Source organism: Littorina saxatilis, linkage group LG12 (genome assembly GCF_037325665.1).
Source record: "Littorina saxatilis isolate snail1 linkage group LG12, US_GU_Lsax_2.0, whole genome shotgun sequence".
Classification (NCBI taxonomy): Eukaryota; Metazoa; Mollusca; class Gastropoda; order Littorinimorpha; family Littorinidae; genus Littorina; species Littorina saxatilis.
This window is the reverse complement of record NC_090256.1, coordinates 28,125,547-28,152,768: the sequence shown is the minus strand read 5'-3', so window position 1 is coordinate 28,152,768 and position 27,222 is coordinate 28,125,547. Positions and strand designations below refer to the sequence as shown.

General features: G+C 40.6%; 2 protein-coding genes across 3 annotated transcripts in view; one reads left to right on the top strand and one right to left on the bottom strand.

Annotated features, from left to right (window-relative positions):
• Positions 1-111: 111 nt before the first annotated feature.
• Positions 112-14,846, bottom strand: LOC138983058 (uncharacterized). The gene is made up of 7 exons (XM_070356461.1): positions 14,381-14,846; positions 10,943-11,125; positions 8,054-8,197; positions 3,859-4,194; positions 1,830-1,965; positions 727-956; positions 112-344 (listed from the first exon to the last, which is right to left on the bottom strand). Exons 2-7 carry the CDS (start codon positions 11,106-11,108, stop codon positions 112-114), a joined length of 1,245 nt encoding a protein of 414 aa, XP_070212562.1. The 5' UTR covers positions 11,109-11,125; positions 14,381-14,846.
• Positions 14,847-15,607: 761 nt separating this feature from the next.
• Positions 15,608-27,222, top strand: part of LOC138981665 (transformer-2 protein homolog beta-like) — a 29,937-nt gene continuing 18,322 nt past the window's right edge. For both annotated transcript variants that reach the window (XM_070354660.1, XM_070354659.1), the window contains exons 1-6: positions 15,608-15,725; positions 19,978-20,156; positions 20,767-20,835; positions 21,309-21,323; positions 22,247-22,361; positions 23,902-24,030. In XM_070354660.1, the coding sequence (XP_070210761.1) occupies positions 15,705-15,725; positions 19,978-20,156; positions 20,767-20,835; positions 21,309-21,323; positions 22,247-22,361; positions 23,902-24,030 (528 nt within the window). In that variant the 5' untranslated portion in view covers positions 15,608-15,704. The remainder of the gene's footprint in view (positions 15,726-19,977; positions 20,157-20,766; positions 20,836-21,308; positions 21,324-22,246; positions 22,362-23,901; positions 24,031-27,222) is intronic.

Sequence of the window (27,222 nt, the reverse complement as noted above, 5' to 3'; positions counted from 1 at the left end):
GAACTCTAAACAATGAACACTCTGAATTTGCCGTATATGACATCACAATACCATGTGAAAATAAAGCAAACACACCTCAACAATCTCAATTAGCCACAAGACACCACAATATCACAAGTGAAAAGGAAAACATCCAACCTTAATGATATGGAGTGCCACGTATGTTTTGCCTGAGCCTGTGGGAGAAACGATGATGACGTTCTTTCCGGCAAGTCCATCTTGGGCCAGTTCAACTTGATCAGGGTAAAGCTGCATTTTCGCCTTTGGAGGTTCACACCGTTCTTCACTTCTCGCTGGCCGGTCCACATCAGCATTGCAGTTGTCTGGATTGTTCTCGGAGTTATCTGCTAAATATCAAGAGCCTCATTAGGCAGTCATGGTATGAAACATTCGGTCACAGGTCATTTTCTTATTCTTTTTCCCCCCAAATGAAACTCCCTCCCGGGTTGTGACATTCGTTACATTGATTCCAACCAGGCCTTCAAGAAGGCTTTAATAAACCCACCTGTTCAATCTGTAATTGAATGCCTAAACGAAGATGGGTGTGTGTGTGTGTGTGTGTCTGGGTGTGTGTGTTAGTGTGAGTGTGTGTGTGTGTGTGTGTGTGTGTGTGTGTGTGTGTGCGTGCGTGCGTGCGTGCGTGTGTGCGTGCATGCATGCGTGCGTGTGCGTGTGTGTGTGAATAGATCTGAATATACACCTTCTTCTTCCCTATAATTATAATACCTTTGTCGACGTCCATATTTCTGCCTGTTAGACCTGCTCGGGCTTCGTCTTGCGGCGTCTGGGATTCGTTTGTACATGCCATAACTGTTTTGACCTTGGTAAGCTCAAGGTCAATGTTGAGGCTAGGGTCAGGAGATGAGCTGTACGAATGGAAGTCGTCCTCCTCAGAAGATGAGTTGTACGAATGGAAGTCGTCCTCCCCCTCCGAATCAGAATTTGCGTCACTGCCTCTGTGCAATATTAGGCAGCCTCGTTCAAAGACACAATTCTTTGTGTGTAAACTGTTCTGCTTACTATCTCAGTTCCGCCTAGGCTTTTAACTGGGACACATTTATACCAACAAATCATCATCCTCACTGCTCAGGCATGGGAATTGAAAAACTTAAAAAAGGCTAAAAATCTGTTTGTGAAAGCAAAGTCGATGACGCGAAGCGCCTAGCCTTACTTGGGGGATCCGGGGGCATGCTCCCCCCCCCCCCCCTCGTAATTTTTCTCTCTCCGAAGAACCCAAATGGTGCAATTTGGTGTCATCTGAGCTCCAAGTTTGCCATTAAATTCAGTTTTTAGAGTCATTTTTGCCTCCCCCATTTATTTTTCGGCGGACACATATGCTTTTTCAACAGAACAATAAAAATATTTCGGCGGAAATTTACCTTTCGGCGTACAATTCCCATGCCTGCTGCTGTCTGTGCAGAGTTGGCAATTTTTTTATGAACTGATTTCCCAGATGGACTGTATTGGCTTTAAAGAGATCAATTTATGAACAAATTCAAATTCCCACTATTGCACAGAACGCATTCAGGCTGTTGAATGTCTGAAGGTGTCCAAGTGGAGTGATTGCCTTATCTCATGTAAAAGCCTGACCAGAGATGGTGAGCCGAATAATTTACATTGAAAGAAATGTACCTTTGAATACCAGAATCAATTGAATATTCTCATGGGTGCATATATATAGGGTCTGAAACAAGGGGGACTACTGCGTCACTCTGTCAGAGTCAAGACTACAAATGCAGGAAACTTGGCTAATTGCCGTTGAGATAAATAGCATTTATAGTGTTTTAACTACAAGGTAACTATAGACAATAACGTCAATTGTGGCAAACCTGCGGTGTGCCGAGTGGATCCCTGAATACTCAGGGGTGACACCAGTCACATCGCGTCCTAAGGGACGGATTTCTCTGCTCTTTTGTGGATTGAGTTGGTTAGACTCTTGCACAGGAACATAGGCAGCACCTTGATCTGGGTTCAGAAAGAGAACATGTGTAAAGGATGCACACACGCAAACACACACACACACACGCACACACACACACACACACACACACACACACACACACACACACACACACACACACACACACACACACACACATGAAGGTTCATCAGTATTTTTGCTTTAGGGAGGCACATTCCTCGCCGACACATATCAATCAATCAATATGAAGCTTATATAGGGCGAATTCCGTGGGTACAGTTCTAAGCGCTTGTCGAAGCCTAGAGCGCTCATGTCAAAGTAATGTTGAGTTTAAAAAACTTTATAAGCCCTTTACAAAAATCAAATGGGTTTTAACTCCATACATTTGGGTCGGTACAGATCTGGCAGAACATTCTCTGAATACTGTACTGATGGTACCCATGATAATGGACATGTAGTACGTTCCGGGCCCGCGTGTGTGCATTTGTGCACCAGTTAATCGTAAAAATAAACAAGTCGCGTAAGGCGAAATTACTACATTTAGTCAAGCTGTGGAACTCACAGAATGAAACTGAACGTAGTCCGCCGCTAGTGCAAAAGGCAGTGAAAGTGATGAGCCTGTTTGGCGCGGTAGCGGTTGCGCTGTGCTTCATAGCACGCTTTACTGTACCTCTCTTCGTTTTAACTTTCTGAGCGTGTTTTTAATCCAAACATATCATATCTATATGTTTTTGGAATCAGGAACCGACAAGAATAAGATGAAAGTGTTTTTAAATTGATTTCGAAAATTTAATTTTGATCATAATTTTTATATTTTTAATTTTCAGAGCTTGTTTTTAATCCAAATATAACATATTTATATGTTTTTGGAATCAGGAAATGATGAAGAATAAGATGAACGTAAATTTGGATCGTTTTATAAATTTATTTTTTTTACAATTTTCAGATTTTTAATGACCAAAGTCATTAATTAATTTTTAAGCCACCAAGCTGAAATGCAATACCGAAGTCCGGCCTTCGTCGAAGATTGCTTGGCCAAAATTTCAATCAATTTGATTGAAAAATGAGGGTGTGACAGTGCCGCCTCAACTTTTACAAAAAGCCGGATATGACGTCATCAAAGACATTTTCGGAAAAAAACAACGTCCGGGGATATCATTCCCAGCAACTCTCATGTCAAATTTCATAAAGATCGGTCCAGTAGTTTGGTCTGAATCGCTCTACACACACACACGCACAGACAGACAGACAGACAGACACACACACACATACACCACGACCCTCGTCTCGATTCCCCCTCTATGTTAAAACTTTTAGTCAAAACTTGACTAAATGTAAAATTTACTAAAAAGCATAAAAAGATGGCAGTTGACAGAGTTGCGTAAAAAGACCTCGAACAAAGACACAAAAGCAACTCATCTCAACAAATCTGGGAAAAAAGCTTGCAGAACACTGTTTACTGTCATGAAAGTAGCACTGTTTAATGTAACATATTATCAATTTGTTCTTCGAAACTGACCCTGAGAATGATCTGGAACCACACACTGCGCACTCACCGTTTGCAACAGCTTCCTGGGGACCATTGTGTGTATCTGCCAAATGTCCTACTGACACTTGCTCAACTTTTTCTGAAATTTGTAGTCAGCAAATAACAGAGCATTTAACATTACACAGTCCTTATCAAAGAAATGTAACTTAGAATGCATTTGACTTCTTGTCATTTCTCACTTGACGACCAGAGGCAGATTCAAACTTTAGTACATGGTAAAAACTGGATCCAAAATCTTGATTTTTTTTTACAATTTCCAAATTCATGTACATGTACTGAAATAAGAAACTGGATCCAGAGTCTTTACTTTTTGACAACTTCTAATTTCATGAAGGCATACAGCTCCATTGTCTTTCGTTTTACCAACTTCTACATTTCACATACTCACTGTGGTAAACATCAGGGTCTACAATCCTGACGAGCTCCTTGTACCCTTGTTCATAGAGCACACCAAGGAAGATGTTGTACCAGTCAGGGTTGATCCGGTGGATGTTGCCCACCATGTAGAGAGCACTCCATGTGGATCCCCTCTGCTCATAAATGCTCTTCACGTGCTCGCACTCCATCTGTCCTAGGAGGTTGTTAGCGATGAGATAGGGGAGGATGGCATAGGGATCGACGTCAGCGGTGATTTTGTCTGTGTAGAAGTCGATGCGCCTTTTCTGCTCGGTCTGGATGTCCCCCTGGCATTGGCCTGTGATGATCTTGTGCAGCACAGAATGATCTGGTGTTCAGTGCAAGCAAACAAATATACCGTACTTAAATAGTTTTTGTACTAGGTGGTTTGAAAGGCGCGGGTTTGTAAACGGAAACTATCCAAAGAAAGAATACTAGGCAGGTTTCACGGTAATCAGACTCTTTAATGTGTGTAAACTTTGCCTTCAAATTACTTGCTTACTGTGTTGATTTTCATCATTTTTTCTGCTTGGCATGAGTAAGTATGGTATTTGCAATACAAAAAAATAAATAAAAGCTAAAATGTTTGTGTTTGAGCAATTATTTGAGCGAGTTTTTCGAAGCGAACGTGTGAATCCTGACAGACACCATTTCCTTCTGTCACATGACCCCATCTCAAAGTGTGATTCAAGCAGACACGAAAATAACACACAAAACTTATGATAATGGGGTTATTAATTCAATTAATACACAAGGTTAGTCTCTGACTAGATAAAATAGGGAAAAAATATCAAATGGGAGCATAAAACCGTTTCTGGAAAAATTTTCAATCGCCACCGAAAGTGTCTGTCAGTGAAAAAAACACGTGCTTTGTTTGCAAAGCAAAGCCTAATTTTACACATCGCGTGCTTTTGTCTGTTATTCTTGCTTGTGAACATCATTTTATTGATGTTCTTCACTGGAAAGCAAGTGTATCATCAACAGTATCACAAAATCACAAAGAATGAACATTTTTGTTGTGATCCGACCGGTGTCTGTAGACTGAATCACACGTTCGGCAAACTTCGTTTTTAACGGAAATAACCGAGCCTTTCATCGGAAACGACGTTTCAACCGCTTCATATCGTCTGCAGGAAGAAAAAGAGGAATGCGATACCCAGTGAGTAAAACATTTAATCGTTTTTAGTGCCTTTTGATCAAGTTTTGTGGTGTCTGTCAGCAACGTTCGTCAACCCAACGTTCGACACAGCGACGCACGCATACGGATTTGCAGCATTTGCATTCGGAAAGTGAGGGATTTGTGAGTTCGTTTGCATAATTTCAATCGCTAGTAGGTTTTCCCTTCGTCTCCCATTGTTGTGTTTGCATGTTATTGGCATTTCATTGTGTAAATTGAAAGTTTGTGAGTAACAGTAGTACAATCTGTCGAACGTTGGCGACGCTGACAGACGGAAATATCGAACGTTGCCTTCAATGACAGAAGGGCTTGGCGATCGTACTTTCGATTCGTAGGAACACAATATGGAGACAGCAATGTGCGCTCGTTACCACAACGGTCATGAACCGGTGTAACACGAAATTTTTACTCCACGAAAAATTGACTCCGGAGTAAACTTCCAGTAAAAATCTTGTACGAAAAAAGAACTCCACAAGGAACTAAATTTTTACTCCCCAAATATTTACTCCCAGTAAACATATCGTACGAGAAACTTAGGGCCTACTCCTTCGTTTATAATTCGCGCAATATCCCATTTACGTGCAATCCCGTTTTGCCGCCGTCCCATTTTGGCGACATTTCACAAGCCAAGCGTCATCTTACTACCGCATCCCATTTTGGCGCAATCCCGTTTCGCCGCTATCCCATTTTTTTATTTTTATTTTTATTTTTACATTTAGTCAAGTTTTGACTAAATGTTTTAACGTAGAGGGGGAATCGAGACGAGGGTCGTGGTGTATGTGTGTGTGTATGTCTGTGCGTGTGTATGTGTGTGTGTAGAGCGATTCAGACCAAACTACTGGACCGATCTTTATGAAATTTGACATGAGAGTTCCTGGGAATGATATCCCCGGATATTTTTTTTATTTTTTTCGATAAATACCTTTGATGACGTCATATCCGGCTTTTTGTAAAAGTTGAGGCGGCACTGTCACACCCTCATTTTTCAATCAAATTGATTGAAATTTTGGCCAAGCAATCTCTGACGAAGGCCGGACTTCGGTATTGCATTTCAATTTGGTGGCTTAAAAATTAATTAATGACTTTGGTCATTGAAAACCTGAAAATTGTAAAAAAAACCAATTTGTTTTTAAAACGATACAAATTTACGTTCATCTTATTCTTCATCATTTTCTGATTCCAAAAACATATAAATATGTTATATTCGGATTAAAAACAAGCTCTGAAAATTAAAAATATAAAAATTATTATTAAAACAAAATTTCCGAAATCGATTTAAAAACAATTTCATCTTATTCCTTGTGGGTTCCTGATTCCAAAAACATATAGATGTGATATGTTTGGATTAAAAACACGCTCAGAAAGTTAAAAAGAATAGAGATAAAGAAAAGCGTGCTATCCTTCTCAGCGCAACTACTACCCCGCTCTTCCTGTCAATTTCACTGCCTTTGCATCGAGCGGTGAACTGACGATGCTACGAGTATACGCTCTTGCTGTAAAAATGCAGTGAGTTCAGTTTCATTCTGTTAGTTCGACAGCTTGACTAAATGTTGTACATCAACAAAGTATGCAAACCAGATGATCCAGCGACGTCCTTCCCAATTTATGTCCAATGGACGTCTACCCACAACACGCCACTGGATGCCGCGTGATCAGCCAACCATGTGGTGCCAGTCGTGAAAACCAGGTTCTTTGTCCCACAGTGAGACATTCAAGTTGGGGACTTTGTGACCGCTGACTTTGTCAGCATGTATGGAAAGGTGGAGAGATACAGGGCGGTGATCATCCCCAAGTCAACCCATTTCCCCGATGGGCCAGATCGAGAGGAGATCTGTGTGAAGTGTTTGCGCGCAAAAGACAATGGGAGATACTATGTCTTTCCTAATGTTGATGACATTTCATGCTTGCCAATGGCTCAGATAAAAAAAAAATCCCACCAACCAACCATGAAAACACAGGGGGGATTACTTTTTTTGACATGTGACCAAGTCTCATTTGAGCGTTCACAGTGTTACCTGAGAATAGCACACCCCCTTGAATTGGGACCAAAGAAAAAGCGTTGTATATATGCATTTTTGAATGCTTTTCTAAAGTCATAAGTTCAATTGTGAAAAAAATTTTTTAGGGATTGTTTTGCTGAATGCATGCAGTTAAGAAATTGACCCCGTTTTCAAATTTAGGGGGTAGGGTTGCCCCATAGCCCACGTATGTCTGTGTGACTGTGTCAAATATCAATCTACTCTGCGTACAAAATGTATAGATGTTTGTTTTTCGATTTTAGAATGATTTCTTAAGCTGGCTAGAACTTCTGAGGTCTACAGGAAACGATAAAGATAAAAAATGTACAAAATATAAGTAGCGTCCTTTATCTTACCATTGTTCTGATCAATGCTGTCCCTTTATTTGCAAGTTAACCATTTTTCTTAATGTGTTCAAGGAGTATGTTAAAAATTATTATCAATGGTTGCTTTAAACAGCACCTTTGGGCAGTTATTATGCACTGAAGTTGTAAAAGCATGTTTTGGGTTTTTTAGGATATAGCGTCTTGGAACGCCAATCATCTTGGAAATACGAATGTTCATATAATTTTTTTTACTGTTTTGGATAGATAAAAAGTTGAACTCTTGGTGCAAAATGTTTTTTGGTCCCTGTTTGACTATTTATTATTTTGGAATATTGTGTGTGAGGGGGAAACTGCAATCCTCAATATCATGAAACGTGCCTCTACCCCCCCCCCCCCCCCCCCCCCGTAAAAAATACTACAAAACAACAACAACCACAGCACGCACTTACTGACTCTCGCTCGCACACACACACACTAACTTTTTTCTGTGCAGTGGAACACCTAAGTGGGCTCATTTCCTGTTTATCATCTCACTTTTATTTGTTTATCTGTCCATTTAAAAGGCTGTTATGTTGACGTACCAGTGAATGTTTGCTTTGCTTATTAACAAACGTCTCCCAATTTTTTTTTTAAATGAGCAAGTGAGCAATATCTACTAGCACCCACCTTCTTTCAGTACATCCCCGAAGAGTTGCCACCTTGCAGCGATGTCTGCTTCTGTCCGGTGGTCTTCCTTCAGCAGAAAGGACAACAACTTCTCTGCTGCCTCAATGTTTCGCTCGCCCATGTTTTGCAGTTCCTCTTGAAGAACTGCCACGACAATAAAGACTACAGAGAATGCATAAAAGTTTATCGCCCGGATACCATGAATTTGCCTTAGTGTTGCAGCAAAAAATTAAAATAAGGGTGACAGAGTCAACGGCATATATTTGAGAGAAAAACCAAACTCACAAAACAACAGTGCTAAGCTTTAATGCCACACATCCAGAGAACGATATACTATGTTAACATGAGCATGCGTTTTGTGTCATAATATTTACATAATCCTTTGATCTTTCTTACTGTCTTAACTTTTCTCACTCTGCGTAATATGGGAGACCAAACCCAACAGGAAATGTTGGTGACCTCCAACATTTGCAGATGACAGAGTAGTCACACCCATTAAAAAGTAGACGGAGCTGTTCAAGCTGTTTGTTACCATTCTTTTAGAAGAATAACAAGAATATTTCACCATTTAGCACACAAGAGTGTCACATCAATTGCTCAATCTGTGATTGTTTAGAAACTACAAAGAGTGCAAGTTTGTGTGGAGCCCGCTTATAAGAAAGTCAAGGGGACGTTTGCTTTTTATGCTTTCTTATTATATCCAAGGTTGTTCTTATCCGGAGACTCCGGATATGACATATTTACACAATTTCTTTCTCATTATTTTATGATTTTTTCATCATCATATTTTTGGGAAAGCATTGCATTATATGCCTGCAAGTAACAAAGAAAAATCAACACACGCCCTTCGCACACGCACACAGACACTCATACACAGGTGCACAAATGCACGCACGCACAGAAACCAGGGATGTTGTTACAAATTCACACCTAGAGAGAGGACAAATGTCCTGAGCTCTTCAGAATCAATAGGACATTTGACCGCTTTCAGAAATTTCAATAGGACATCATAATTTTGTGCAAAACACTGTCCATCGAATTTTCTGCTGTGCCGACACCATGTCCTGTACTTCTTCTTCTTCTTGGCGTTCGCAGGTTACACGATCAGTCCAGCACTGGTGATAGTCCTGTACAAAAGACAAAACTTATCTTTCCGTGGTTGTGTCAGTTTCAGCGGCGACACTAGCTGCCGTGTTTTAGCCTGTTTTTGACCTAAACGAAGCACAGGATGCCGTTGAAAAGCCAAAGGTCTTCAGCTTTTGTTGATCTTTGGCAGGCCTTAGTTTTATTTCGGTGGCATAATTCAATGCGCTTCGTCAAAATGTCTCAAACTGAAAGCAAAAGCAGACGCAAGACTTGTAGTCAGTTGGAGTTGTTTCCTGTACTCCTAACTTTAGTGTGCTGCAGACGGGTGTACCTAAACGGCTCATATCACAAACGGTTCGGAATTCCCAAAAACGCAAGATCAGCGCTACACAACTTCAGTGCACCTGAGTGCTCGGTCGCTTTTTGAAAATGTGTATCTTGAACGGAAAATATTGAATATCACGCTGTCCGAAGGAATGGAGTTCTTATCGGACAATGACAGCGATCATTTCAAAACGATAGGACATCTGACCGCCATGCGGCCATGTGAATCTGACATTTGAGCGTTTCAATCGGTCTATGTCTGATGTCCGACGCCTAACGACATCCCTAACGTACACACAAACCTAAACATGCACGCATTTGGAAGCCAAGTACTTTGGAATACATTTCCATGTATGCATAAGCGAAGCCCTCCTCCCCCCCCCCCCTGCCACACACAGAGACACATACATGAGAACTTGAAGCAGCCAGCGAAGCACCCTCCTATTCATCGACATCCACCCCCTCCTTACAATAACACACAAACATAGAGGTTCGAAAATGGATACATGCACACAGGCAGGCACAGACACGTACCCACAAATTATATAGAACATGCATGCTCATTTGGAGGACAAATGAGTCAAACTGAGACCAAAAAAGGCATATATACCTAGCCTATGAAAACCAATCCAGTAGGTTTTTGTGTCTTTGTATACTTGTCTGTTGCGTTTTCTATGGTAGGGGTCGACTGCGCCACTGTAAAACTGCTGTCTATACTTTTCTTTGTTTCTCAACAGATTGCTAAGATTGGTTTGGTTAATATAAAAGTCCTCAGCAATAGTTACCTTTTGCTTTGTTTGGCTGGTAATTTCTTACTTTCTCTTGAGAGAAAGATCGAAAATTGCTTTGCGCGTTCCGCCATGGCGACTGCAGCTGAGAATGCTCAAATTAACAGGCACTTGAAGGGAACACTTGCTTAAAGTTCAAGTGTTGCAATCATTCTGCACGGTCATTTAACAGCCTACAAAGGAGTAATTTGAACACACACCAAATTTTGATTCAGGTGCCTGTCCAGCCCTTCCAGGCAGTCTGTCAAATCACATACAGTGCGAGCATTAATTGCAAAAAATCTAAACTGATTGGTTCTTTCCTCTAAACTGACTGGTTCTTTCCTATCCCATCACGAGGACGGTAGATAAAAAAAATAAGATAGATAAAAAAAATCTTTCTCACAACAGGAGCTTTTTTATTATGAAGTTTCTCTTATCCGGAGAATTTTAAGTGGAAGAAAGAAGTTATTTGGCAGGGAAAAAAAGTCCTTTCTTGTAAGCAATGTTTCTTATAAGCAATGGTGTTATGTGGGTTTGACTGTAGTAACCAGCAAAAACCGATTTGACTTGCAAATAGAACATTAACATTTTGTATTAGTCTCCATCTTATCATGGTGCGGCAGTGTACTGACCTAAAGTTCAGCACAAAAACCTTCCATGTGATACTATATTCCCTCTTGGGTCAGACAATAACAAAATAAATATTTACCTCTTCCCTCTGGGTCTGTGTTCAGTTTGGCCTTCAGAAAAACTTGCAGAGGTTGCATGATACTGATGAAATGCTCTCTAAAGGCGGACACTCTGTGTTTCCATTCCTCCACACTAAGTCGGAGGGCAGGGGACTGTCCTGGTTGGTTCCCTCTGTTTCCTTCCATCACCTCCGACTGCCAAACTGCAAAAATGTCTGCTGTGTATAATCATTTTGTATAGCTCTGTGGAGAGAGAGAGAGAGAGAGGGAGGGAGAGAGAGAGAGAGAGAGAGAGAGAGAGAGAGAGAGAGAGAGAGAGAGAGAGAGAGAGAGAGAGAGAGAGAGAGAGAGAGAGAGAGAGAGAGAGAGAGAGAGAGAGAGAGAGAGAGAGAGAGAGAGAGAGAGAGAGAGAGAGAGAGACGCTTGACGCTTTGAAAGTTTAATGTCTTCAGCTAATGAAAGCCTTTTCGACAATTGGTAATGCACACATTTGCAAATGAACATATTTGTACGAAGTATTGAAAATGAACGAATCAATTTTACACGAAATATTTACAGACTTTCTCTAGCATGGTATCCTTGTCAGATATGTATTACTGCACAGTTCCTTTCGAAGGCAAATAACTTTTTTTCTTCTTCCTTTTTTTAATGCATCTCTGATTTACCCGCACACACACACATGCGCATTCATTTACAAACAGTGAAGGTTATGGAACGAGAGAGAGAGAGAGAGAGAGAGAGAGAGAGAGAGAGAGAGAGAGAGAGAGAGAGAAAGAGAAAGAGAGAGAACTTGAACTTGAACTTTGAACTTTATTACAGGAAAGATAGCATTAGGTCCGTACGACCTTTCTTACAGCTAGTCCTGATCTAAGCAAACAAAATGGTTATAATTGAAATGGGAATACATAGGAACAAACTTTTTATGATGAAACGCAGACACACGCAATAATAGTAATATAAGAATAAGATCATTCTTTACAGACATGTGATATACAGATATCACAATACGGGCAATACAACCATACATTATCAGAACACACACCAAGTTGACGCAAGACATACACATGCACATTTCAGAAGGATAGAAGGCATACTTACGTTTGAGCAACCAGGCACATCACATTAATAATAATAATAATAATAAATGAGCATTTATATAGCGCAACATCATAACTTTACAATTATGCTCTTTGCGCTTGACACATTTAAAATTAAAACACAGTTATACACATGTACAAGCATTTACATCTACATTCATAGTCAACAACGCTTAATTAAAAGCATACACCATCAAACATACATTACAAAAGAGAGAGAGAGAGAGAGAGAGAGAGAGAGAGAGAGAGAGAGAGAGAGACTCAGAGAGAGAGAGAGAGAGAGAGAGAGAGAGAGAGAGAGAGAGAGAGAGAGAGAGAGAGAGAGAGAGAGAGAGAGAGAGAGAGAGAGAGAGAGAGAGAGAGAGAGAGAGAGTCAGAGAGGACAAGAAAAAATATGTATGCATTATCGAGGGTAAAAGACAATGAGTATACATGCTTTTTTTATATCCATGAGCCCTCGCCCTAAATAAGGTCAACTCAGTAGACCAGAAAAGTTGTTTGTTTGTTTGTTTGTTTAACGCCCAGCCGACCACGAAGGGCCATATCAGGGCGGTGCTGCTTTGACATATATAACGTGCGCCACACACAAGACAGAAGTCGCAGCACAGGCTTCATGTCTCACCCAGTCACATTATTCTGACACCGGACCAACCAGTCCTAGCACTAACCCCATAACGCCTGAGACGCCAGGCGGATCCGCGGAGCAGCCACTAGATTGCCAATTTTAAAGTCTTAGGTATGACCCGGCCGGGGTTCGAACCCACGACCTCCTGATCACGGGGCGGACGCCTTACCACTAGGCCAACCATGCCGGTTATGTACCAGAAAAGTGCACCCATTAATTACGAGTACGAACTGTGAAAACTATATAAATATAAGTACATGTACAGGTGTGTGATTGGATATATTCATTCAGATTACATGGTTAATCAGTGATAAATAAATTAAGAAAATAAAATCAATCAAGAAGGTTCAGGGAGGATCGATCTAGAATGAAAGGGAGGTCACTATTGCTTTGTTATCCATGGAAGGGAGGTATAACAATCATACCTTAGGCAAAAAAAAAAAATAGGTGTGGTTACGGTAACATAGCCAAAAAAAATAGGGTAGGAAGGTAGACAATCACTTTTTTTTTTTTTTACTTTTTTTTCTAATGTGTACAAATTAAACCTACTTGACAGGGAAATAAGTGTGCGACTCGGGCGCTTTCGCTTTCATGGCGTTTTCTGCACTCGTTTTCTTGTGTGTTTTTTTTTTTTTGACAAATGTAATAAAAAGTTATAGGCTCGGCCCCTAAAAATAGGGTAGGTCGGGTTACCGTAACCACACCTATTTTTTTTTTAGGCCTTATCATTCTCAAAGGGTGTAAGGTGATGAAGTAAAACCTGCTGCTAAATTATCTCAAACTTTCTGGCCGATGTGAATGCGTGATGTATTGTGTACAAAAATTCCATCTCACACGGCATAAATAAATCCCTGCGCCTTGAATATGTGCGCGATATAAATTGCATAATATAAAAATAAAAATAAAAAGTAAAAAAAATCCCTGCGCTTTGAACTGTACCCACGGAATACGCGCGATATAAGCCTCATATTGATTGATTGATTGATTGAGGTAACTGATCTAAGCTGCAGTAGTAAGTTTGAATTTGAATTATGCTGGCAGTCTAATTGGATAGCAAAATGTGATTTATGCTGACAGTCTTATAGGATAGAACTCATGTCTTCAAATGCTTCTGAGGTAATGAAGTATTTTGAATGTTCCGACCGTCGCGATATAACCTTGAACGGTTGAAAACGACGTTAAACACCAAATAAAGAAAGAAAGAAAGAAAGAATTTTCGAAGTTTTTAGTATGCGAATCGACAAGGGAGATTGACTCATTCAGAATACCCCCAAAGCAGTGCATGCATGTATATTGTATCGATCATTCTTAATGATACAAAGTGAGATCCTGGGCAAATTTAGTGTGTCTGTGGACAAAAACTAGTTCGTTTTAAGCGTCAAATTTAGAGTGAATGCTGCCAGAAGTATAAAAAGTTAAAAAGCCTAACAGTTTTGTGGCTTGTGCGCCAGCAGCTATTTTGACATTTGAGCGCTCTACGATTGCCCTATCAGTTTCAGAACAGGTGTCTCAACAACAACAACAACAATACACATAACATGTACAGAATGCATAGGTTACACACTCCGACTCCGAGTTCTGATTATCTTGCATATTTTCCCGAGGGTCGATTTTCATGTATTACCGAGCCTTTGGCGAGGTAATACATGAAAATCTACCCGAGGGAAAATATGCAAGATATTCAGGACGAGGTGTGTAAGCTATTTATCCCATTAGTTTTCATTTAAAACACTTACTTTTTCCACTAAAACCTGCCCGTGTCTGTTTTCAGCTTGCCAAAAGCCTCCGCAGTCGAAATTCATGTCAATGAATTCATGCACAAAGCTAGTTCCCATTTGTCAGCATAATGGACGGCGTCATTCGACTTGTATGTGGACATTCAGTCATTCATATTGCTTATAAAAAGGTCTGCTATCTGCTTTTACATTTTGAAAGTCATTTTAAAATATCCATGTGTATTATTTGACATCGGTTTTCGTTATACTCAATTCGGAATACCGGCTTTATATTTTTACCAGAATTGCGCACGATAATGGCAGCGCAACAAATTCAGTTCGGGCCGTGCTGGTTTGATCGTTGATCCAAGTCAGTTCGCATGCAGTGTTACTGTTTGTCAGTCGGGGATAGAAATGTTGGCTGTCATCGCGCTGTTCTGCTTTGGTTTTCACACGTGGATCACTTACATATTCAGTCGTCGGGTTTAGGTGAGACAAAGCTTCAATACTTCGCCTGTTGTAGACGTTAAGCAATAAAGCTTGGAAGTTGTAGGCCTACATCCGAAGATCCAATCATTGGGATTAGGAACTCGCTTTTGATTGCTTTCATAAATTTACAAATGCAGTCCTGTTGACGTGCACAAAGCCGGTGAATCTGACTGCCCGACAGCAAAGACAGTGCCCCTTCTAGAAACAGCAAAATCTGGTCTATTTTTAGTATGGGGAAAGCACCACAGACTGCAAACTGCAGTTAATTATTTCTTGTCAGTTTTTATAATAAAAATGAGAATAAGGTATTCAGGGTAATCTTGAACTTTCTTTAGCGTGTTAAATTCATAGCTCATAATTCAGAGACATTTAAGTCTCCGAATTTGTAGAACCTGCACTTGTAATCATAACAAGTCATTTTAGATCCCTTTGAAGTTACGGAATGAACTCCGATGAACTGTACGAATGCATTTCGTTTACATGGGTCAAAGAAGGAATTATCCGTATGAGCGGGCAAAGGGAGACAACTCTTTCGTGTAAATGATGTCCCATGGTTGACAACGTACGCCATTTTCGGTGCATTTTCGTCGATTGAACAACCAAACTAATTAATTATGCTTAAGTTTGGAGCTCAATCCGTCAATTAATTTCACGACAAATGTTACTCACAAGTAGACCTACTGAATACAAGCAAACAAGCGAGCAAATAAGCACGACATAAGATAAGGAACACGCAACGTTTGATAAGACAAACCGAAAGGGCACAATTTCCCATCATGCAACGATACCCGCGCCATTTTGCATTGCAAACGAACCTGTGTTCCGGTTGGATTTCACGCCGTTAGCGTGTGAAAAAATGAGCGACTTTGAGTTTGAGGTATAGTACGGCTTGCCAAGGTATGCAACGTTCTCATTTGAAGGAAAATGTGCAGATATAGAATGTGCAGCAAAAGTCTGAGACTGGTGAATTATGTCATGCTGATCTTTGCAAGTAATGCAACTGGAATGCACGCCGGTGTGGTGGTTTGAATCTTTGATCACGATTGATGAACGGAAGAAATGGGGCCACCACTGTGACTGTGACTCGTTCCTGATGCAGAATATGAGGCATAACAGACATTGATTTATCAGATTTGATTGCGGTGCAAAATGCAGACATGACGAATGCACAGACCCAACTGAAATTATAAGGTTTTACTTCAAGATATGTGACGACAAAAAACCAATTTTGTTAAAGCCTCACTATGCCTCCCGTAAACCATCAGTTTCAGGTCACGGACACTGTCAGGCTTTTACACACAGTACAAACACCCTTTCGTTTAAACACTTACTGCTAGAGAACATAGGTGCCCTCCTTAAAGAGCAAGCATTTTTCAAAGAATTTATTTTTGCGTGGTCAGACAGATTTACCATAAAACAAATCGGAAGCCTCGTTATGGTGCTGGAACTAGCTTTTAACCCACTGGCTATACTTACTCGGAGTGTATACAGGGGTCAGAATCTTCCCAGTGTATACACTCCGGCCTTAACTTATGGTCGCGAAGCAAATATTGCCATTCGACACCACTTCGCGATAGGTACGCAGAGCAGTTGATTATATTTATAAGAGAACGATAACAATCTGATGCTGTACGGCCATTGCTGTAACGTAGATCACAATTTTGGGGTGTACTTAAAAGACCAGACACTGAACCGCATCAACACACACAGCGTCATTAGCTATGTTATATGAAGTCTTATATCGCGCGCGTATCTCCAGACTCGGACTCAAGGCGCAGGGATCTATTTATGCCGTGTGAGATGGAATTGTTTACACAATACATCACGCATTCACATCGACCAGCAGATCGCAGCCATTTCGGCGCATATCCTGCTTTTCACGGCCTATTATTCCAAGTCACACGGGTATTTTGGTGGACATTTTTTTTTTATCTATGCCAAGACAATTTTGCCAGGAAAGACCCTTTTGTCAATCATGGGATCTTTAACGTGCACACCCCAATGTAGTGTACACGAAGGGACCTCGGTTTTTCCGGTCTCATCCCAAAGACTAGCACTTGAACCCACCACCTAGGTTAGGAAAGGGGGGAGAAAATTGCTAACGCCCTGACCCAGGGTCGAACTCGCAACCTCTCGCTTCCGAGCGCAAGTGCGTTACCACTCGGCCATCCAGTCAATACTTTCTAACGACTTGTTAGAGGCATTTCATTAGCTACAGATTTGTAACAGAGCTTTTCATTGTCGAAGTGTATACAGACTCACCGATCCTGTATACACTCGGAGTGCGTATAGCTTTTGCCAACTTTTAAAATCAAAATAATGGACAGCCTGTGAGACAAACATTCTTAAATCATAAAGGAATTCTTTTTTCTTCAAGATAAGTTCAGTATATTTTGAAAAAAGGGAGCCCTGAAGCAGGTCACGCAAGGTCGTGTTTGTCCAAAGGACCAATGCATGTGACTGCATTCTTTGAAGTCTACTGCGTGTGACTCACAGTCGTTTGTTGCATTTTAGATTCAGAGGTACATTATTAATATTATACACAGCGAGTCGCATTGAAACCACAAACTGATAACTACATTGTGAAAAAAGGAAAGTGGGTCACACAGTTCCACGATCGTTCAGGGGTAGTATAAACCACGAGAACTGGGGTCAGTTTCATAAGCCAGAAACACAGTCGACCAACTGCAGTTGTCCGAGAGAACCACAGTAATCCGACGTTATCGGGTTTCACGAACAAAATTTCAGTCGGCCGACTGCGGGTCGTCTCACCGGAAGTCGCCCAAACACGGTGATGCTCTCCCCCCAACAGTGTGTTCGGCTTACTGCGGTAAACCGAAAGTAAATGTAATTATCCGCACAGTCAATGGCAGAATGCTCACACTTATTTGGATTGTGAGCCAAACCTTGTGATTGTTCTTCGAAATGTATCTATCATGACGCAGTAATCTAGGAGACAAGTCAGGGTTATGTCTTGAAGACGTCACATTATGGCGTAAGAGGGTTAGACGTCACGCGAAGGAATTACTGAAAGTCTCGGTCATTGTTATTTTGAGCGGGCCGAGACTAGTTTTTTCTTCGAAATCGGCCATTTCCACGTGCGAATGAGCAAACGGAAGTGGTAATGTTGCTAAATTTAGCCTTCGACTTGGCCATTCGGATTACTGTACAGTCGGTCGACTGCGGTTGTCCGCGGGTGACGGTGATTCGCTCATGAAACGCGCTTTTCGGTGACCCGGCGATCAACCACAGTCCATCGACTGGGCAGTCGATCGACTGGGCAGTCGATCGACTGTCAGTCGGTTCACTGCTATCTTATGAAACTGGCCCCAGGTGTGAAGTTTACGCTTACTAAATAGCCATTCAAACGAACTGTGTCGTTTACTGCTGTTAAATGCTTTTGCTAGTGCAAGTGTGTTCCATTAGGTTAGAATGGCTTATTTTGTGAAAGATTACATCGTTCTGTAAACTTCATCTGAGGCGTAGTGAGGCTTTAATGTTACATGGCTTATGCGGGGTATGATATATGTGTTACATAGCTCCTCTCAGAATTCAGAACTTACACTGACAGTATACGGCTGCATATGTTCATGGATGAAAGCAAACATTCAGCAGGATTCAGAGGTATTCACAAGTAGTGCGACATTTGAACTTGGAAGTGATGTCAGCTGGCTATAAAGAGCTGTAAATTCGGATTTTCACTGTTATTCATGTCACCAAGTTAGAACTTCATTATTTATCAAGGTTATTAATATTCCCTCATTTCTTGCTCTGTACACAAGCGCACATACACCCTTATCAAAGAAAATCGCAACCATGCAATAGATGCTTCCCTACTACATGTATTCGAGAGATCCACGGTCAGCGAGTTGCCCCATTGCATAACACAACATACGGACACAGTCATCCAAACAATAGAATAACGGCTATATCACGCCGTTAGCGATTATAGCGAACAGAGGAAGGTTCTTTAACTTTACCGCAGTCATGTAACTTTAGCGGGTCTATCTCAATCTGGGTTTCATAAATTGAATGGCACTTAGGGCTATATAAATTTATGACTCAGACAGTGCCACTACATGTGGTCAAGTGCTGCTAATCAGGTCATGAATACCCGTCCTGGAAATGACCTTTCTTATTTGCTACTTTTTCTTCTGAAGGTTCTGCTAAATATATAATTATAATGGAGTGGCTCAGGAACTAGTCAGTTACGGTGCGCGCAGTATCGGGAACCGACAGTCACACTCACAGGTATCTCAGAAAAAGGACTTTCCTTGTTTTGCCTGCATAACATACAGCCGTTCATAGCTCACTGCAGCGAATTGTGCCATCGTTTATGTGGTCAAAGGTTCAAATAATGATTTAATCCCTGCCACCGGCTTACTTTTTTTTAAAAATTATTTATATTAAAAAATCCCGCAGTGGGGCACTGCGGTTATGAAATTAAAGGCCCCTCCTGTTTTTGGAACCGCAGGAGCTTTCTAGTTTGCTGTTAGGTAGATTTTTGGTTCCTCTTTCCTGTCATGCTCTCTTTTTCTTCATGAATTCTTTTCTTTTTTCTGCCTTGCTCATTCACCTGTATTTTTTCCAAAAATCTCTTCTCTTGCCGCTTGTCTCGCGATTCATGTATAGTGTTAGTGTTCTGATGTAAGTCCAGCAGTAGATAGGTTAAGCCTATTTAAATATTTTAACATACTGGAAACTGGTAATCTTCCAGTAGGTATTAATTTAGTTTTACTAAAGCCTGCTGGGACACAAGTAATGGGTTAGTGCATTTGTAAACAGGAATCGCTTGACAAGTGGCCCCCTTCATCCCCCCCTTCCTCGTCCTGATATGGCTCTGCGTAGTCGGCTGGACGTTAAGCAACAAATAAACAAACAAACAAATATTAAAAAAAATGTAACCTGTTGTTTTATTCATACATGGCAGGTAAAAGGCTGAAACTTAATAAACTGTTTAAATAGTTCGTTAAAGATTACAAACATCAACAAGAAAGGTTAGTTTATGAAACCTTTAATCACAGAGTATACATAAAACATTCATATATATTTAAGTTTAAATAAAATGATTTGCGTCTAATTAATAATGCTGTTGACTGTTGTATTTTTAATTAATTCTTTTTCTTCAGACTTCACCTCCAAAGGAGATTGAGATTGATGCAGACGGAGAGGGAGGAGAGGCACTGCTGAAGAAGTCCCCATCTCCTGACGCAGAACCTGCCAAGACAAACGGGAAGTCAAGCAGTGTACACCGCCATCGCTCAAGGTCACGCTCTCACTCTCGCTCCATGCACAGACACCACAGAAGGTAAACTTAAAACCTGCTTCATTTCTTACGCTCCTAGGACATTTGAAAAGAGTCAAGTAATTCCTGTGGTAAGGTTAACAAATATACTTAAAATTAAGTGACTCGTGCATGCTATCTCAGTATCTGTCTCCAAAGCAGAGATCATATGCTTTTAAAATGAATTCACCAAAGTTGCTTTCTTTACTCGTTTTAATATTAGGCCAAAAAAAATAATAGGTGTGGTTACGGTAACATAGCCGAAACAAATAGGGTAGGAAGGTAGGCAATCACTTTTTTTTTTTTTTAAACTTTTTTTTTCTAATGTGTACAAATTAAACCTACTTGACAGGGAAATAAGTGTGCGACTCGGGCGCTTTCGCTTTCATTGCGTTTTCTGCACTCGTTTACTTGTTGTTTTGGGTATTTTTTTGACAAATGTAATAAAAAGTTATAGGGTCGGCCCCCAAAAATAGGGTAGGTCGGGTTACCGTAACCACACCTATTTTTTTTTTAGGCCTTACTAGCTTGTCAGTAGTAATTAATGCTTGATATATGTTACGTCTGAACAGTAGATGATGAATTCAGGTCTGAGATTAAAATGTGGATCTCAAGGTGTTTTGTCTTCTTCCAGTCGCAGGCATCATTCTCGCTCTCGGAGTCGGTCAAGAAGTCCACGACACCGCCGCAGGCATTCCCGACAGTAAGTATTGCAGCGTTGGATCTACCATGAATGCAGTCTTGCGGCCCCCTTCCCCAAAACGCTCACAAACACTGAAAAGAAGGAAAAAAACCGCTTCAATGGTGGTTTTATTGGGAGTTGTGAATCTTTAACTTTCACAGTACCACTACTGAATTTTGTTATTTTTGTTTTTATGTACATATTGTATAATTATTGTCTGACACTGAGCTACTGTGGATGTGAATTACTGGATGCGTTCTAGTCGGAGAAAGATGCAATGTTTATGTGCACCAAAATCGCCCTTCTGTCAGTTTAAGATCCACAATGTCATTTTGAACGCCAGTTCTTCACCAATGTTGTGTTATTTTACCCTACTGTTGTTTCGTTTGCCTTCAATTTACAATATAATGGTGCAAATCCTATTTATTGAATGTAATTTTGAATAAAATGTAATTTTGAATGAATAATGATGTTCGGTAAATTTTTGTGTGCAGCTCACGAAGTAGAAGGTAAGAAATTTTATCTCCTACTTTCATCGAAGGGGAATTGTGCCGATTGAAAAACTGAGGAGTGTAATTTTGAATTGCTTTGATCAAGAATTGGTGCTCTTCGTCATTCTCTTATCTGCTTGCTGGCATATTAAATTAAATGTTCATTATTGAAGACGTGAATATTGGAGTGGAACTGTTCAGACAGGAATGGCCATGCAGAGAAAGCACTTTCTAAAAATATAGTTGAATAGTTGATATATGATGTACAATAATGTAGGAAGGTGAAATTAGTTGGAGATAAAAATGATAACGGAAATGATGCACTATTTCAATGTAGTGTTCTTGTGAAATAAAAAATGTGAATAAGGGAAACAACCCAATACTCCAGCAATGGGGAGGTGGTCTTCCCTTTGCTCATGTGGCCACACTTATGTATAACACTACCAGCAGTCCAAAGGGGATGGCTAACTCTGCAAGGCCTGTTTTTTGTGTATGAATCGTGATGTTATTCCAGATTTTGCTGGGGTCATTACTGTTTTTCATTACTGGCTAATCTAACATGATGACTTGTTAGACTTTTTGTTAATCTTTTTTGACTCAACGCTGTCGGTGAGGTGCCAACAGTCAAGTGTGGAAGAAATCTCTGTCACACGACCGAGTCAGAATAGCAGTTATGTCTTACAGCTTTAATATTGGAGAAATCATGAAGATACTGACAATTGTTTGGTCATCCGTGGAAGTCTCGCCACAGGAGCCATGGTTGAAGAGATCTACTTATTTGAAAGAAGTGACCAAACACAAAGAACAGTCTAATCCTGCCCGTTTTTAGCAGATTATTACTGAAAAACCTTAGATTTTGGCCTGAGTACTTCTTTCCTGTTGATAATTGATCTTGCTAATAGAGTTTTGACCTCACTTGATTCTGATCATTACTGTTCCAGTCGAGGTCGACGAGATGCTGATTATGACAGGCATGACAAATACGCTGGGTCATCCTACAGTCGCGGCCACAGTCGATCTCCTATGTCTACCAGAAAGCGACATGCAGGGGATAGGGTAAGTATTTTGAGATAACAAGTACATGTAGTACTTGGAATATTTTGTTCAGTAAGACAGGGTTGCTTTTTGTTTCGAATGGATTTGGGTTCAAGGGACAGGGTAAGTGCTTCATGATACAGTGGAACCCCCATTTTAAGACCTCCAGCATCTGAGAATCAGGTCTAAAGCTATGTTTTTATACAGCGACCCGACGGCGGCACGATGGTGTCAGCGAGTTTGCGACAGCGGTAAAACCGATCGCAACAGTAGTAAAAAAGATCGCATGTTTGCATATGTGTGGCTGCGGTGACGTGCCGCGTGACGGTTCGATGGAAAGATTTTGTCCGCTCCCTGGCGTGAAAAAAACTGAAGCTGTGCGGCATTTGCGCCCAAAGTGGACGTTGTTTTAGTAATTACAAATATTCAGAGACCTCGAACAACCAGCTTTATAATCTATTTTGACTGTTTTTTCGTCAGATAAACTTATTCCCTGAGCTGCACATCGTCCAGTAAGGATTCTTTAAGAGGTTGTCAAAGACACTGGGTTCCGTTTTTTTGAGCTTTTTGTTAAAATAAAAGTGGATTTTCCATTTCATTTCTCTTTTTTTTTTCAATTTTCTCACCAACGTAAGTAGCTTCAAATATAGTTGACCTTAAATACAGCATAGTTAAGGGAGTTTTTGACGGATTTATCATTAGAAGTCAAGCCAGAAAGAAAAAAATCTGCATACCATCCCGCTTTTAATGGAAACTCTGACGACAAAATTTGTTAGTGACATCGCGTTTTTGTAGCCATCGCGCTGCTAAATGGAAACATAGCTTTAAAGAGAAGGGAGTCATAAAATGGAGGTAAATTTATAGAGGTTATCAACAGAAAATAAAAAAGGAATTGTGGGGGGGGGGGGGGGGGTCTACTGTAGCTAATACTTAATGGCTTATTTTCTTCTTGTTTTCTTTTTTTGTATAATAAAAAAAAACTTGTGATTTTTTGTGAAAAAAAACCCTTGTGATTTGTTGATGAAAATATAGTGGGGCTTACCCCTGGAAATATTGTGTTTGTGTATTCAATGCATTACTTTATGTGTAACTGCACTTTAACACACCTTCCCATGGTGAGTGCACTGAAGAAATCATTTTAGTCAGTTTCCTCATTTGTGCTAGTGTCACAAAACATAGAACCGGAGGTGTCTCCAAAGCTTATTGCTTTGGCTATGTTTACAGTTTTAAGATTTTGGATAGGTCACATGCAACATGACTGATAATGTGATATGATATTAATAGTTGGTTAGTGTTCACCCTAACTGTTGTCAACATGCTTGTGTACTTTCTTGTGTTGAACAATTTGTTGGGGTGAGGTTGTTGGTGGTTGCACTTGCACATCCTTTAATTAAAATTCAATGAATTTGAGTGAGTCTTGTGCAAATGCTCGTAGTGACTCATGTACAGCAAGTTAATGCTGTTCGTACAAGCTATTCCAGAGCCCAGATGGTTTACTTTTGCATCCGCCTTGTGTGTCTTTGCAAAATGAACATATAAAACTGGCGTGCTGTCTGTGCAGGATAACCCCGACCCAAACCGGTGCATTGGAGTGTTTGGCTTGAGTCTGTACACCCAGGAAAGAGGCCTGCGGGAGGTGTTTGGTCGCTACGGACCCATTGAGGAAGTGCAGGTGGTGTACGACCGCCAGGTGAGATATGGTCAGTGCGGTTTGGCCCACTCTTTCATGTACCCATGAAGGAGTTTAGTGGGAGCACATTCTAGTTTCTGCTGGCCAGGCTGACTTGTTTGTAATCAGACAAAGCTTTCTTTGCATGAAACAGGTTAAGGTTTAAAACAGCACGGCACTCAGACAGATCAAGTTAAAATTTGAGATCACTAACTATACATTTTTTTGTAGATATTTGTGGGCTTAGATGTTGAGGTTTTCCCTACATTGGAAGTCCATACCTGTCAACCCCCTCCAAGGCCAACCTGTATTTATATGACAAACTGTATTCAAGGTAACAATCCCTTACACATTAACTTTTTTTTTTTAAATACAAAAACCAGCTTCAGGCCTGTTTACCCCCCAGAATCACTCTCATGAATGAACTTGATTTTAAACAAGTTTCATCTACATGATGGAAAATAACCATGTTTGAAAAATTTCTGACATTAATGAAAACCAAAAATAACACAGTTGCCTCCCTTGTCCTGATGTAAATTATCAATAATTATTGACTCAAAACTTCAATTTAAATGAGAGAACAGTTTTCGCTAAGTTCCAGTTGGTAACTTAATTTCAAAACGGCTCACTGGTGAAAAGGAAGTAGGTTTGGAAAATAGCATAGGCACTGTCAGGTCTATTTTTGAGTCACTTGAGAAAAAGTGACTATGTAATCGGTCAGTGTTAGTCTGTCCGGCCGGCCGGCCGGCCGGCCGTCCGTAGACACCACCTTAACGTTGGACTTTTCTCGGAAACTATCAAAGCGATCGGGCTCATATTTTGTTTAGTCGTGACCTCCAATGACCTCTACACTTTAACGATGGTTTCGTTGACCTTTGACCTTTTTCAAGGTCACAGGTCAGCGTCAAAGGAAAAATTAGACATTTTATATCTTTGACAAAGTTCATCGGATGTGATTGAAACTTTGTAGGATTATTCTTTACATCAAAGTATTTACATCTGTAGCCTTTTACGAACGTTATCAGAAAAACAAGGGAGATAACTAGCCTTTTCTGTTCGGCAACACACAACTTAACGTTGGGCTTTTCTCGGAAACTATAAAAGTGACCGGGCTCAAATTTTATGTGAACGTGACTCCCAGTGACCTCTACACTTTGACGTCTGCTTTGGTGACCTTTGACCTTTTTCAAGGTCACAGGTATGTCTTGAAGGAAAAAAATTGAAATATCATATCTCTGAAACTATTCATCGGATTTGATTCAAACTTTATAGGATTATTCTTTACATCAAATTATTTACATCTGTATTGTGTTGTGAATAGCAATTTCTTCCTGTCCATCTGATGCCTCATATAATATTCAGAACTGCGAAAGTGACTCGATCGAGCGTTTGCTCTTCTTGTTAGTACTCATTTGCATAATCTCTCATACTGCTTTTCAATTTATCATTTCTGGAGTTAAATTCTCAAATGATGGTTGAATCATAGATTGAATTAAAAGAGAAACAAGTAACTAGTAAGTTTGTTCCACATTCTAATTTTCACTCCATGTATCTGTTACAGTAAATTCTCAAAACCAGGAAATTTGCGAAATCCCTGAAAATTTCAGTAAATTTGTGAATTTCCTGTTTCACTCGGGGATTTCACGAATTTCCTAAAAATTCTAGGAAATTTGCGAATTTCCTGTTTTCAAGGGGCAGGAAATTCGCAAATTTACTGAAACACATTTGAAGGGAAACAAGTGCTTTGTTGGTTGCTTGTGAACCATTTAATGATTCTGGTTTCCTTATATTAATGCAAGTTATACACTCATATTTCTCTCTCTCTTTCTCTCTCTCTCTCTCTCTCTCTCTCTCTCTCTCTCTCTCTCTCTCTCTCTCTCTCTCTCTCTCTCTCTTAAACTGTAATTATTTCATAAAATTGTTAACATAAAATCTGAACGAGTACATTAAAAGGTACATTATGACACTCACATCTCTCTCCTATACTGTCATTTGCGGCCAGCCGTGGTAGAACAGTCCATTATGATACAAGATCAAAACAAAACAAGCCGGGCATGTACAGCACAGACATATTGCACGTAATATAAGCATTCGCTTGAGTTCATAGCCCTATTATTTCTCGTTTTATTATTGTCTCATGTTTAATTGAATAAAACCGTGTTTAAACCAAGACATAATTATGGCAATGAAAAGACACTTAAAAATTTCTTCATGGTGCGTCTTATTTATTGGTGCAAGATTGGCTGCTGTGACATCTTGAGTTGCACAGTACTTTGGCTTTGTAGCACTTGCATCGATTTGTTTTACATTTTGTCGACCCTGCACAGCTGCATTTCACAAAGCCTTGCCCGCCTGATGCTGACTGTTCTATCACGGCTGACCGCAACGACACAGCCTTGTCAAGAGAGACATCTTCTTCGGTTAGCAATCTCTGCGGACATAAATCAAACTGGTTTCGATAATATCCGCCATGTAAGATACCAGCCTTAACCGCAATCGTGTAGATGTCTGTTTCCACGTCCCTGTGTAAAATCACACCAAGTATATTTCTTGGATCTCCTCTGCCACGATCCACTAGAGGCACGGGCACAGCGACATTATCACCAACTTCTCCGGCTTTCAGGTCCACCCGACTTCTCTTCACCATTCGCTGTGCTTGAGACATTTGACCAGAAAAAGCATCTGCTCGACACCGTTTGATCTGATCACTGCGAGCATCCAACATTTGTCCTGGAACATCTGCGATGACCGGTGTGTCCATGCAACTAGTAAGTGATTGCGAACCGAAAGCTGGATCGCTTGATTCAGAAGGAGTCGTGCTTGATCCAGAAGGAGCTGGCGGGTTTGATTCCGAAGGAGCTGGAGGGTTTGATTCTGAAGGAGCCTGAGAGTTTGATTCCGAAGGAGCTGGAGGGTTTGATTCTGAAAGAGCCTGAGAGTTTGATTCCGAAGGAGCTGGAGGGTTTGATTCTGAAGGAGCCTGAGAGTTTGATTCCGAAGGAGCTGGAGGGTTTGACTCTGAAGGAGCCTGAGAGTTTGATTCCGAAGGAGCTGGAGGGTTTGATTCTGAAGGAGCCTGAGAGTTTGATTCCGAAGGAGCTGGAGGGTTTGATTCTGAATGAGCCTGAGGGTTTGATTCCGAAGGAGCTGGAGGGTTTGATTCTGAAGGAGTCTGAGGGTTTGATTCTGTAGGAGATGGATCGCTGGATTCAG

Bases quoted from the DNA above. Each gene is read 5' to 3' on its own strand.
- LOC138983058 (XM_070356461.1), bottom strand. From the start codon at position 11,108: ATGGAAGGAAACAGAGGGAACCAACCAGGACAGTCCCCTGCCCTCCGA. The intron at 4,195-8,053 runs GTGGGTGCTAGT...ACTGAACACCAG, and splicing joins CGGGGATGTACTGAAAGAAG to ATCATTCTGTGCTGCACAAG. The intron at 957-1,829 runs GTTTGCCACAAT...AATATTGCACAG, and splicing joins ATCCACTCGGCACACCGCAG to AGGCAGTGACGCAAATTCTG.